Here is a 14,733-nt window from a genome sequence, read left to right as displayed (position 1 = left end):
AGCTCGTTGTGTCACACATGAAAAAGGAGGAAGCAACTCATTGCGCAGATATCCATTAAAAACTATTTATTGGTATAGACATGTACTTACAAGAAAGAAGGCAAATCGGTTATACACATCGTCTGGCGTCCTTACAGTCGATAAGACGTCACCACTACCACTAAATCATATGGTAATTTTTTTTAATACACGTAAAATGCAGTTACAAAAGGGCAGTAAATAAAAGCCTTAAGTTTAAAGCCGTCTGTTTCCGTGTACTGTATCCAGGGCGTGATGTGTTCCATCGACCAGAATGGCGAGGCCGGAAGTGACGTGATGGCGCTCTATGCGTTTTGTCAGAATGACGTCATTAGGCGCATATTACCATATAACAAATTAACATATATACGGAGTTACACTATGAGATGCCTCTTTTCAGCTATATAACCCCGTGATGGGAGCCCCAAGTGACCTGGTACATTGAAGTGGAGAAGGAGACATCATTGTTCTGGTTATCTTTTGATGTCTGTGGCCCCTGCAGGGGGAAATTCACCTTTACAGTTCACCACAGTTTTATTTGCACTGGCTTTGCACTTGTCACTTTAATATTCTATATGGACTTTATATATGCATTTTTTGGATTTATTTATATTTTATGTACTGAAATTTTTGCTTTTTTTTTTTTTGCACTGAGAGCACTTTTTACCCTATATGACACAATGTGTTGTCATACATTCATGAGATAAATTGTCTATTGAAACTTATATTTTTGTCACTTTTATAGCTTGTGATTTTTTCCAGGCACTTCCAGGACACTTTGTCACATGACACAGTGTGCTGGAATTTGTTATATATATTATTATTGTATTGCATATACATCACTTGTATTTTTCCTCTACACATGGGTTTAAAGAAATAGCACTTTTACCATTTTTGATTAAGGGCTCTTTCACACGGGCGTTCCGTATGTCCGTTTTTCATCCCATCCGTTTGTGGATGAAAAACAGACATAATGTATCTCTATGTAAATACGGATGTCATCGGATGATCATCCTCTGACATCCGTTTTTTGTCAGTTCAGTTCAGTTCAGTTTTTTTGAACGGAGGAGAACCCTATTTTTTCTTCCTTTCAAAAAACGGAACTGAAGCAAAAACGGATGTCAGTGGTGTCATCCGCAGACATCCGTATTTACATAGACATGCATTATGTCAGTTTTTCATCCGCAAGCGGATGGGATGAAAAACGGACATACGGACCGGATGACACAAGTGTCATCCGTGTCTGTTACAAAAAAAAAAAAAGGACCTGATCGGACAAAAAAAAAAGGGAACGCCCGTGTGAAAGAGCCCTTAGACACTTGACATTTTTCTCAGGCAGAACCACCTATCCCTCCTTTTCACACCATACTCCAGAGACAGTGAACAGTCTGTGACTTTGTTTTTTGTGGTTTATTAAGGGTTAATAACAGTCTCATTGACACTCCTCCTGCACTTCACTTGCTTACATTCTCCAGCTGGATCACTGTTAATGGACCTAACAGGCACAGCGAGATTTAGCAATGGCCCTTTGCAGGCAAGAACTAGAAGCCGCTTGTTGTGTAGCAGATTACAGTGATAAGATTGTACTTTTCCTTCCTGTTGGTACTGGTCCCAGCTCTAACTCTTCAGGCACTGCCAACCTGGCTGCAGCTGACCCTTTCACTAGCCCTCCAGGCTAACTTTCCTCCACAGGCTTCCAGACTGGCTCACACCAGCCCACTTGGCTGACTCTGCAGGAGATCTCCCAGGGAAGGGATGAAGACTTGGCACAATGCTGTCTTCAGGGAGGACTAGCTACATATGGCAGTCTCCCCCTTGTAAGTCCCCAGTAGTGCTCTACTCACATTGACCTTTCTCTTTGTCCCATGCCTCCAGGAAAGGCTTCCTCTGTGTGTAATGTCAGGATCTTTCCAGCACTCGAGCCCCGGCCCAAGGTCACCCATCTTCCAGACTACGGGGTACCCCAGGGGGCCACTGACACAGCCTCCACAGCACTATATCTCCATCTTCAACCTGACTGCCCCTGCTGGCATGGCTCATGCCTATTTATAAGGTGAGCCTTGCCCCCTGCCAGCTCTTTAATTGGGATCTGCTGAGACCCTCATAAATATTCCAGGCAGCTCCTCCTAACCTCCACCCATTAGCTCTAGAAGTTTTTACCACCTTCCAGACCAGGGGGAGGCACCAGAGAAGCTGTAAGGATAAGTCATCTAGCCCTGACTCATTGAACCCTGACCCATATTCACAGCCCAGGCTTTCATGAAGGTCCAGTTGGTAAAATTTTCTTCCAGCCGAGGTCCGAATCATATGTTTGACTCTCAATGGCACCTCTGCACAATGGGCAAACGTGGCGCTTCTTTACGAGTGCCACATCACATGGTGCCACAGTACCATGCAGCTTGGTATGAAGCAATTAAGAATAAAAAATAAAAAAAGTTTAGGGATTTATTTTTCTGTGTTTCTGCTTATAAGGCAGCCCACTGAAATAAATGGGCCACCTACACGCGTTACGCAATAATGTGAACCTACGATCCTTCACATCACAATCCTTTTTATTACATCAGTGTTCTCAGTCCCCCTGCACATCATCCCCCCCTTCACATTATAGTCCTCAGCCCCCCTTCACATTCTTGTCCGAGGCCCAACTTTATATTACCCCCTACTTTAAATTGCAATTTCCAGTCCCTTTCATATCACCCACCCTTCACATTCCTGTCCCCACCCCCTTTATAGTACCCCTCCTTCACATTGCAGTCCCCAGCCCCCCCTTCTCATTCGTGTCCTCACCCCCTTTACAGCACTCCCTTCAAATGCATGTCCTTACCCCCTTTATAGCACCCCCTTCACATAACTGTCCTCCCCCTTTATAGCACCCCCTTCACATAACTGTCCTCACCCCCTTAATAGCACCCCCTTCACATAGCCACATAGCTGTCCTCCACCCTTATAGCACTCCCTTCACATAACTGTCCTCATCCCCTTTAAAGCAACCCACTTCAAATTACTGTCCTCACCCCCTTTATAACACCCCCGTCACATAACTGTCCTCACACCCTTTATAGCACCAACTTCACATATATGTCTTCACCTCCTTTTTAGCACCCCCCTTCACATAAATGTCCTTGCCCCCTTTATAGCACCCCCCTTCACATAACTGTCCTCCCCTTTATAGCACCCCTTCATATAACTGTCCTCACCCCCTTAATAGCACCCCCTTCACATAGCTGTCCTCCACCCTTTGCAGCACCCCCTTCACATAACTGTCCTCACCCCCTTTAAAGCAGCCCACTTCAAATTACTGTCCTCACCCCCTTTATAGCACCCCCCGTCACATAACTGTCCTCACCCCCTTTATAGCACCAACTTCACATAACTGTCTTCACCTCCTTTATAGCACCCCCTTCACATAACTGTCCTCCCCCTTTATAGCACCCCTTCATATAACTGTCCTCACCCCCTTCATAGCACCCCCTTCACATAACTGCCCTTACCCCCTTTATAGCACCCCTTCACATAACTGTCCCCCCTCCCCTTTATAGCATCCCCCTTCACATTACTGTCCTCACCCCCCTTTATAGCACCCCCTTCACATAACTGTCCTCACCCCTTTATAGCACTCCCCTTCACATAACTGTCCTCACCCCCTTTAAAGCACCCCCCTTCACATAACTGCCCTTACCCCCTTTATAGCACCCCCTTCACATAACTGTCCCCCCTCCCCTTTATAGCACCCCCCTTCACATAACTGTCCTCATCCCCTTCATAACAACCTCCTACACATAACTGTCCTCACCCCCTTTATAGCACCTCCTTCACATAACTGTCCTCACCCCCTTTAAAGCATCCCCCTTCACATTACTGTCCTCACCTCCTTTATAGCACCCCCTTCACATAACTGTCCTCACCCCCTTTATAGCACCCCCTTCACATAACTGTCCTCACCCCCTTCATAGCACCCCTCTTCACATAACTGCCCTTACCCCCTTTATAGCACCACCTTCACATAACTGTCTTCACCTCCTTTATAGCACCCCCTTCACATAAATGTCCTTTCCCCCTTTATAGCACCCCCCTTCACATAACTGTCCTCCCCTTTATAGCACCTCCTTCACATAACTGTCCCCCCTCCCCGTTATAGCATCCCCCTTCACATTACTGTCCTCACCCCCTTTATAGCACTCCCTTCACATAAATGTCCTCACCCCCTTTATAGCACCTCCTTCACATAACTGTCCTCACCCCTTTATAGCACCCCCTTCACATAACTGTCCTCACCCCTTTATAGAACCCCCTTCACATAACTGTCCTCACCCTCTTTATAGCACCCCCTTTCACATAACTGTCCTCACCCTCTTTATAGCACCCCCTATCACATAACTGTCCTCACCCCCTTAATAGCACCCCCTTCACATAACTGTCCTCACCCCCTTAATAGCACCCCCTTCACATAACTTTCCTCACCCCCTTTGTAGCACCCTGCTTCACATAACTGTCCTCACCCCCTTTATAGCACCCCCTTCACATAACTGCCCACACCCCCTTTACAGCACCCCGCTTCACATAACTGTCCTCACCCTTTTTACAGACCCCGTTCACATAACTGTCCTCACCCCCTTTATAGCACCCCGGTTCACATAACTGTCCTCCCTCCTTCATAGCACCCCACTTCACATAACTGTCCTTCCCCATTTTTTGCACCCCTCCTTCACACTGCAGTCCCCAGCCCCCCTTAACATTCCTGTCCCCACCCCCTTTATAGCACCCCCCCCCCCCGACATTCCTGTGCTCATCCCCTTTTTTTTAAACCCCCCTTCACACTGCATTTTTCAGCCCCACTTCACATTTCATTCCTCATCCCCTTTGTAGAACCCCATCCCCCTTCATATCACTCCCTTTACATTTCTGTCCTGCCTCTTTGATATCACCCCTCTTTCCCCCTTTACATCAGCAGTGCCCTCTTCCCTGTCCTACCTTACACAGGGCAACGTGGCTGACATCGAAGGCACAGCAGCTGACATCAGAAGTGCAGCAAAGGGATGGACAGAGGGCGGGACCTGCCCCAGTTTACTGATTGGTTGCTAGAATACAGGGCAGTTTTAGAAAACAACCAGTTAACTGTAACAGCCCCTGTCTTCCGTGCATCACTGAACTGCTCCTCCGATGTCAGCTATGTAAAGACAGAGCTGCAGCTGCAGTGGAGGGAAAAAAAACAGATCCTAAATGGAGCGACTGCGGCTGGGCCGGACGGAACATTGATTGGGCTCGGACTTGGCCCGTGGTCCACCATTTAGTGTTGCCTGCTCTAATGTCTCTGTTAAAAAAATATATATATATATATATCGTTAGGGGGTTCTAAATAATTTTCTAGAAATCTAAAATCTGAAATATTAATTTTAACTTGTAAACAACAAGTGTCAGAAATAGGCCTGGTCCTTAAGTGGTTAAAAAGTCTAAAAACTTTCATTAAGTGCCAGATGGAGTAGAGCTAACTTCATCCAACCTTCCACACATCACATTGGCCTGTACGGCTACCAGTCACAACTCTTATTTCTGGTTAAAGTTTTAGCGTGAACACAACCAAGCCACATTTGTAAGGTATCAACAATTCGGAATTGCAGGCACAAGTACCTGTGTTAGGATTACCTGTTAGGTGAAGACTACCTGTACTGTAATCAAGTATAAGGCACAGTCTGAACATAAACAGTGGTACCTGCATATACAGGTGCATATCATAAAATCTTACTTCATCAAAAAGTTATTTATTTCGGTAATTCAATTCAAAAAGTGAAACTCATATATTTTATATAGATGCCTTTCACACAGAGTGATATATTTCAAGCATTTCTTTCTTTTAATTTTGATGTTTATGGCTTACAGCTAGCGAGAACCCAAAATTCAGTATCTCAGAAAATGTGAATATTACATAAGACCAATAAAAAAAGGATTTTAAATACAGAAACCTTTTGGCTCCATGTACAGAATAGTATGCACGCAATACTTGGCCGGGGCTCCTTTTGCATGAATCACTGCATCAATGTGGCGTGGCAAATCATCTGAATTGTTGGGTCTGCTGTCTCTTATCTTCTTCCTGACAATATTGAATTTTGGGTTCTCACTAGCTGGAAGCCATAATCATCAAAATAAAAGAAAGAAATGCTTGAAATATATCACTCTGTGTGTAACGTATCTACATAAAATACTGAATTACTGAAATAAATTAACTTTTTGATTATATTCTAATTTTATGAAATGCACCTGTATAACAAAAACACCTTCAGTTTACCAACAGACTTAGTAATGGCAATCCAGATGAAACGATACGCATTATTTTATTTTTTGGGTACCTTTTATATATTGGTTTACATGTTAGAATAGAAAGGCCTAAAAGTATGTACTGAAAAACAAATGACGGTCAGTATAGAGAATTACAGATATCTTGTTAGTGTCTGATCCATTACCAGACGTATTACTGGCAGGTGATACTCACTTGTTCTCATTGTACTGGCTACTTGCCCCAGTTTTAGAAAGACCTTGAGCAGCATCTTCAAAACTGTAGTCTGTTTGGTAGAAATCACACTCAAACTGCTCCATCGTTCTTATGTCTCTTGTTTGGTTCTCTCTGAACCTGGAAATAATAAACATCTAAGATGGAAATATTGTAAAGTAATTTAAAGTGGCATTAAGCCCCAAAACAAAAATGTAATATATTGAAGCCCACAAATCCTTAAATGTGATGGCTGCATTAGTTTCTTTTTTTGTTTTTTTCCCTATATTTTCTTGGTCATCTGGACAGTAACACACTTCCTGACTAAGGCTGGCCATACACTATACAATTTTCTTGTTCAACTTTCCTTTAGATTTACCAAAACCATGTAATATAGGGTTAAACCTAAACAGTTTCAATTTGTATGCAGTCAGGTAGGCCCTTGCACTACATAGTTTAAGGTAAATCTAAAGGAAATGGAATAAGAAAATTGTATAGTGTATGGCCAGCCTAAGGCTGGCCATACACTATACAATTTTCTTATTCAATTTCCTTTAGATTTACCTTAAACTATGTAGTGCAAGGGCATGCCTGATTGAATACAAATTGAAAGTGTTTAGGTTTGACCCTATATTACATGGTTTTGGTAAATCTAAAGGAAAGTTGAACAAGAAAATTGTATAGTGTATGGCCAGCCTTAGGGTGATTCCACTCCACTGGAGGAGCAGCAGAGACACCTTCGGACAGCAGCATTGTCAATTGGGGAGAGCGTAGTGTAAGCAGACGTATTAGCAGATTCAGAAAGACTTGGCTAACAAATCAAAGCTAAACCATGCAAACACTAAGTAATTACAGCAACATTTTTTTCCATTTGGGATAAAAGTTTTATATAAATGAAACAAAGCTGACCATTGTAAGCATCCCACTCAGTGTTAAATGGTTTGCCACTTTTGCTGGACAGCTTAGTCTATTAAAGGAAGTTGCAAAATAACAGACTTTTTGGCTGGATCACCCGGTAAAAATAAAGAAAAAGAAAACGCAACCAGAACATCTAAGAATTGGTAAGCTGCAATAGATTGCTTTTTTGTTTTTGGTTTCATACTGCTTTAAAGTTATTGTAAATGATTACCTTGTAAAACAACCAATTAAGAGCCGGTTCACACTAGCGCGACTTGTCAGGCGACTTGTCAGCCTGACAAGTCGCGCTCCCTCGTGGTCCATTGACCGCTACAGGAGCCGTTCTAATAGCGACACAAGTCGCTCCGACTTAGAAAAAGGGTCCTGTACTACTTCGGGCGACCTCGGAGCGACTTGCATAGACTTCCATTATGTGAAGTCCCTGCAAGTCGCTCCGAAGTCATGGTGCAGGGTAATGCACAAGTCGCCCCCAAAGTAGTAAGGAGTCGTGTCGCCTCAGTGCAAACCGACTCTCAGTTTCAAATAGAAATGAAAGGAAAAAATATTTTCGTATTGATATAAAAAACATCATAAATACTTTTTGTTCCCTTTTTTATAAATAATCATATACCCTCTGTTCTTTGCTACATAAGAGCTGGGGAGAGGAGAAGCATCAGCACATTGTGCTTGCCAGTGACTGGCTGTGCAGCAGGGACATGTCAGGACAAGTCTGATCATTGGAGGAGAGTACACCGAGTTCCCATCAAAGCTAGAGAACTGACCATGGTGTGCTCTCATGCTTAGTGAGGTCAGTTTTGAATAGGAAAGAAAGGGGACTAGCAGGAACACCAGGGATTTCAGATAAAGGAAAAATACAAAGAGAACAGGATATTTTCCTCATACAAGTACAGAGTACAACAGGCACATTTTAAGAATATGAAGTGTTGGGGTAACCAACGTTTTAACTTTCAATGCTTTCTACATACAGTATTTGCATTTGCAGCACTTCATGTAATGGCTACTGTTAGCCGGTTTTGTTTTAATATTAAAAAGTAAAATTACAAATCATTGGATAAACATGAAGAAGGGAGGATATCCGTTTACTGAGAATGAGTAGCTGCAGTTGCTGTGTAAGATTTTTTCAGACTTACTTAAAGAGACTCTGTCAACAGAAAATGTATTATGTTGTAAATGATAATGTAGTCTAGGCATATTTTCACTGTTTTACCAGGCTAACTTAAAGCAGATCTCCAGTTATTCTCCATTTATTCATTTATACATTTCCATCTATTAAATATTATGCCCTTGTTGTTTTAACTTTGGATAGTAAAACATTTGTTTTCTGCCAGTAAATACTCTATACAACCCACTTCCTCTTTTTTGCTTGGTAATTAGCCTAGGCTAATGACATTATGCACAGCTTTCTCTCTGCTCTCTCTATCACTCTCGTGAGAGTTTGCCAGCAAGGGACGAGGGATGAGTCAAATGAGAGCCAGGGAGCTGCAGAGCTTGAGGGGACTGGATGAGGGTGGAGATGAGTATTCATTAAGAGAGGAGAAATGTGCAGGCAGGCATCAGTGTGAGTGTGTCTGTCTGTATATACTGTATATGTGTGTGTGTGTGTGTATATGTATATATATATATATATATATATATATATATATATATATATATATACACACACACACACACACACACAGTATCTCACAAAAGTGAGTACACCCCTCACATTTTTGTAAATATTTTATTATAGCTTTTTATGTGACAACACTAAAGAAATGACACTTTGCTACAATGTAAAGTAGTGAGTGTACAGCTTGTACAACAGTGTGAATTTTCTGTTCCCTCAAAATAACTCAACACATAGCCATCAATGTCTAAACAGCTGTCAACAAAAGTGAGTACACCCCGAAGTGGAAATGTCCAAATTGGGCCCAAAGTGCCAATATTTTGTGTGGCCACCTTTATTTTCCAGCACTGCTTTAACCCTCTTGGGCATGGAGTTCACCAGAGCTTTACATGTTACCACTGGAGTCCTCTTCATCTCCTCCATGATGACATCACAGAGCTGGTGGATGTTAGAGACCTTGAGCTCCTCCATCTTCCATTTGAGGATGCTCCACAGATACTCAATAGGGTATAGGTCTGAAGACATGCTTGGCCAGTCCATCACTTTTACCCTCAGCTTCTTTAGCAAGGCAGTGGTCGCCTTGGAGTTGTGTTTGGGGTCGTTATCATGTTGGAATACTGCCCTGCGGCCTGGTCTCTGAAGGGAGGGGATCATGCTCTGCTTCATTATGTCACAGTACATATTGGCATTCATGGTTCCCTCAATGAACTGTGGCTCCCCACTGCCGGCAGCAATCATGCAGCCCCAGACCATGACACTCCCACCACCATGATTGACTGTAGGCAAGACACACTTGTCTTTGTACTCCTCACCTGGTTACTGCCTCACACGCTTGACACCATCTGAACCAAATACATTTATCCTGGTCTCATTAGACCACATGACATGGTTTCAGTAATCCATGTCTTTGGTTTGTTTTTCTTCAGCAAACTGTTTTCAGGCTTTCTTGTGCATCATCTTCAGAAGATGCTTTCTTCTGTGACAACAGCCATGCAGACCAATTTGATGCAGTGTGGGGCATATGGTCTGAGCACTGACAGGCTGACCCCCACCCCTTCAACCTCTGCAGCAATGCTGGCAGCACTCATACGTCTATTCCCCAAAGACAACCTCTTGATATGATGCTGAGCACGTGCACTCAACATCTTTGGTCGACCATGGTGAAGCCTGTTCTGAGTGGAACCTGTCCTGTTAAACAGCTGTATGGTCTTGGCCACCATGCTGCAGCATAGATTCAGGGTCTTGGCAATCTTCTTATAGCCTAGGCCATCATTATGTAAAGCAACAATTCTTTTTTTCAGATCCCCAGAGAGATCTTTGCCATGAGGTGCCATGTTGGACTTCAATTGACCAGTATGAGAGAGTGAGAGCAATAACACCAAATTTAACACACCTGCTCCCCATTTACACCTGAGACCTTGTAGCACTAACGAGTCACATGATACCGGGGAAGGAAAATGGCTAATTGGGCCCAATTTGAACATTTTCACTTAGGGGTGTACTCACTTTTGTTGCCAGCGGTTTAGACATTAATGGCTGTGTGTTGAGTTATTTTGAGGGGACAGCAAATTTAAACTGTTATACAAGCTGTACACTCACTACTTTAAATTGTAGCAAAGTGACATTTCTTCAATGTTGTCACATGAAAAGATAAAATAAAATATTTACAAACATGTGGGGGGTTTACTCACTTTTGTGAGATACTGTGCATATATATATATATGTCTGTGTGTGTGTTTGTGTGGCTGTGTAAATCCAAGAAGTGAACAGGCAGCAGCTTTAGCTGCGCACAGTTAAAATGGCTGCAGCCAGACTTAGTGGAGGGAGAGTTCTGCAGCATACAGTATTTGGCAAGTACAGAATCACAGTATATATAAAACAATATGCAAAGTGGTTGGAGGGAAGATTCAGAATGGCAAATATGTTTTTATTACAAATTTTGTGAGCAGACTGCAGTTCCTCTTTACCCTGTATGGCTAAAAAAGGCTTACAATTTCCAGAACCGAATAGTTAAAGGTCAAAATACACACACTCGTTTCACAATGCTATACAGACTCTCAATTTGAGCAGACAATCTAATAGCAAATAGTTACTGTACTGCTGTTCTCCTTATTTAAAAATAAAACCCATAATGCTTTGCGATGCCCGTGTTTTGAATTCCATTTTCTTGTGCATTCAAATGTGCCCCTACATGCTGTACCTTGTGTAACATAACTGCTTTCTATGTTACCACGGGCATGAGAATGTATGTTACTTTACCTACTATCTGACCACAGTGACCCTAAAGGTCTCATACTCAGATGCCTTGCATGCCTCAACCTTTTTCCTGGATATGGGCCTTTTTTGGAAAAACCAACCCCCCCCCCCCTCCTCTGCTTGTAGGAACCGGGAAACCTTTTAACTAAAAAGTTGCAGCACTCAGCAATTTGAGAAGTGAGTGAACAAACATGCAACCTTATTCTGGTCAGTCGATCCTACCCTATATATATACAGTGGTGATCGAAAGTTTGTCAATGATGGAAATAAAATCTAACTTTTGTTGACATGTTCTAAGAATGTCTAATCTGTAATTTGATGCCTTTTGGAGATTTTTCCATCTTTCCTTGGCTTCTTTATGCACATTAATACAAATTTTTACCTGGGGTGCCCAAACTTTCGATCACCGCTGTATATAAATATATATATATATATATATATATATATATATATATATTTTTTTTTTTTTTATAGGCACAATCTCACTTTCTACCTTATAACAGAGCCAGCTGTACTCTACCTATTTGAGTACCTGCTGTTGGGATAGAGAGGAAAGAAGATGCTCTCTATGTTACTCAGGCATTCCTGTATAAATTATGAATTGTAAGTTGCGCTATACACTACTGTTTCCCCTCTCATATGGAGTTCATGGGGCAACAATAACTGTTTAGATAACTGCATATTATTGTCTTTTTTAGACTTGGTGATGTCCTTGAGAAAGGCACCAGTTAAATATAGCCGAAACGGGTCGGAATCCAGATGTTTTTGTCACATCCAGAGTCTCTCCTAGCATGGGTGACAGAATATTAACATCGAGAATCACCATTCTTCACCATGTCACACTTTCTTCCTCTCTTTGTGCTTTCACCATTGTGGGACTTTAGCCCTATGTATATATGATGTTGTGATATACAACTTGATTTATCATGTCCTCCTTGGAAACCCAAAATAAAGTATGTTTTACTTAAAACCTTCATAAACGCTATTTTTTTGCCTATAAAGTCACATTTTGTTTGGTTTGAGGACCCAAAGAAACTTTTGGTACATATTCATAAGGGATGATGGCAACCTGTGATATTTAGGCTACCTTGAGAATCGCATCTTCTCTGCTTTCTATGTAAGTTAACTGCTTATGTATTACCAATTAACCTATATCTAAAAAAAAAAAGTTTAAATGCAAACATATACAGTTTATAAGACTGTATAAGCTAATTTGCTAAGAAATATTCCTTTATTTTGCTTATAGCACTACAGTAAAACTCACAAGTACCTATCATATTGAATAAAAAATGCAGCAGTCACCAACCATAGCACACTGATTCAATATTTATAGCACAGGTACCATAGCATACCCAAGTAACTAGCTCTGTCATGCATCATGCAACACAAAGAAGACTTGCAAAAGAGCTGTCAGACAGAATATTTTCAACTTTGATCATTCAGTTAACCAGAATAGCTGGATTGTCAAAAGCCTGTGACTTAAAAAAGTACAGTAAGATAGATTAATTCAGTGTTATGGAAAATTGCATGTTATTTACGAACGTAGGAGATGATTTACTAGGATTGCATACCTAAAGCAAATCTCTGCTTTGTTCATCCAGGTTTGACTTAAGGCCCCCCTCTCCAACAGCATATACTCACCTTTTCTTCACTTTTCCACCACTCTGTGATATATCCAATACTCCAGGAGATAGAAGAGTATATAATTCACTTCTACACTCTCATGTGAAAACACTGGTACTCTGTGATTGGCTAAGCACTACAGCACTGTCACATGGGACAGAGGGGCAGTCAACCCTGTGTAAGCTCTGAATAGAGATCTGACACCAGCACACACAGTGCAGGCTTCCCAGCGACTGAGCGGTACAGCAGAGGAGTGAAAAAAGGTAACTATGTGCTTCTAGGTGACCAGGTTTTAAAGAAAACTTGTTGATTTGCCCTGCATGGGCAAAGTGCAGATTCAATTTAAACCTCTTTAAACTACAAATCTTATTCTACAAATTTATCATATCCATATCATGTACAGATATGGTCTAACTAGCTTGAAACAGCTGTATGCAAACTAGATAAACTACATAATATTTAAAAAAGAATTCCAGGTATGGCTTGTTAATACTTAGTTACATTGGTCCAGTTTAGACCAAAGTAATAAGGCATATACCCGACCAGTTCCCTAGAAGCTGTAAATCACTGAAGTTGATACCGCTACTCCAGTGATCCCCACTTGCTTCTCAGTATTGTGCCAAGAGGCTGCCCTGCTGCATTCTGAACATAGGAGGTCAACCACTCGGCACAGGCACCATTCAGAGAATGCTTTGTATTGATTGAATGAATGCAAAGCATTCGTTGATTAGACGAGGTGGAGATCATGACGTTACCACCCTGCCTCTTCACTTTGTCCAAGCAGAGAATGCTTTGCAATCATTCAGAAAATGAAAATAATTCTCTGAATGACACACGTGCCAAGGGGTCAACCTCCTGTGTTCAGAATGCATTTTTTTTTTAACATTGGTTAAAGCTGGACCAATGTACTGTAACTATGTAAGAAATTGCCATACCAGGAATTCTTCTTTAAATTTAAGAAGGTATATTTATAGCGAGTATATTTATAGTTATTTGTTGAGAAATTATTCATAACTGAGGAAAGGTCACTAAAGAAGAGATTATTTGCTAAACTTCATTGGTCAATGGAAAATAGCAAATTATTTACAACTTATTCAAGCTTGCAATAAAAAACAACAACCAACATTGTCAGACTCTCAGACAGTCTTCGCCAGAAGAAATTTGTAGATGTCCCCTCAACTCCAGTTCCTACGACAACTAGATCCCATTCTGTTGTCCAAATAAGATAGTTTTTTGTATGTTGTGGTCAAATCTTTATTTTTATTTTTTTTCCGTAAAGAAATCTTTATAACTCCATAGTTAAAATTCTGGAAAGTGATATGCATTAGTTTTTTTAAATTGTGTATCTTTGTGATCACTAAAGAACCCTTTTAGGGCAGTGGGTTTGGAGGATATATTTTATTTTTGGGGTTGGTGTTGAAAATTCCTGGCTAGATTCATTGCCCATTAAAGTGACCAGATTGCAACAAGTAATAAAGTTGTATTGGTATTTAAAACTTTGTATGCAAAATTATAAATAATTATAATGTAATATTTTGGATAATATATATGCTTTTCTTACCGCTGCAAAAGTAAATCCTTGACAAGGATTCCCAAAACAGGTTGATTTGTCAAGTATATATCTACTTTCTTTTTTAAATTTTTTTTTTTTTCATATTACTCTTTCACTCTTCCTGTGATGCAACCTTTGATCCTTTTTGGATCTTGTATGAGGAAAATCCTATTGTTGAATAAAAAGATTTAAAGCGATACCAAACTGAGAAGTGTTCATTGCCATCATTCAATCACATTAATTATATGTATATCATGCCACTTTTTTTTTTTT

At 41.1% G+C, this 14,733-nt stretch overlaps 1 protein-coding gene across 2 annotated transcripts in view; it reads right to left on the bottom strand.

Annotated features, from left to right (window-relative positions):
* The window catches only part of YIPF7 (Yip1 domain family member 7), a 204,062-nt gene that overhangs the window by 95,812 nt on the left and 93,517 nt on the right, over nt 1-14,733 (bottom strand). Inside the window, exon 2 of one of the 2 annotated variants that reach the window (XM_082272202.1) lies at nt 6,506-6,660. In XM_082272202.1, the coding sequence (XP_082128328.1) occupies nt 6,506-6,660 (155 nt within the window). The remainder of the gene's footprint in view (nt 1-6,505; nt 6,661-14,733) is intronic. The other variant, XM_082272201.1, reaches the window with a different exon arrangement.

This window comes from Pelophylax lessonae, assembly GCF_965119305.1.
Source record: "Pelophylax lessonae genome assembly, chromosome: 1".
NCBI classification, from domain to species: Eukaryota; Metazoa; Chordata; class Amphibia; order Anura; family Ranidae; genus Pelophylax; species Pelophylax lessonae.
Note: the sequence above shows the minus strand (reverse complement) of the source record. Positions and strands in the feature narration are given on the sequence as shown.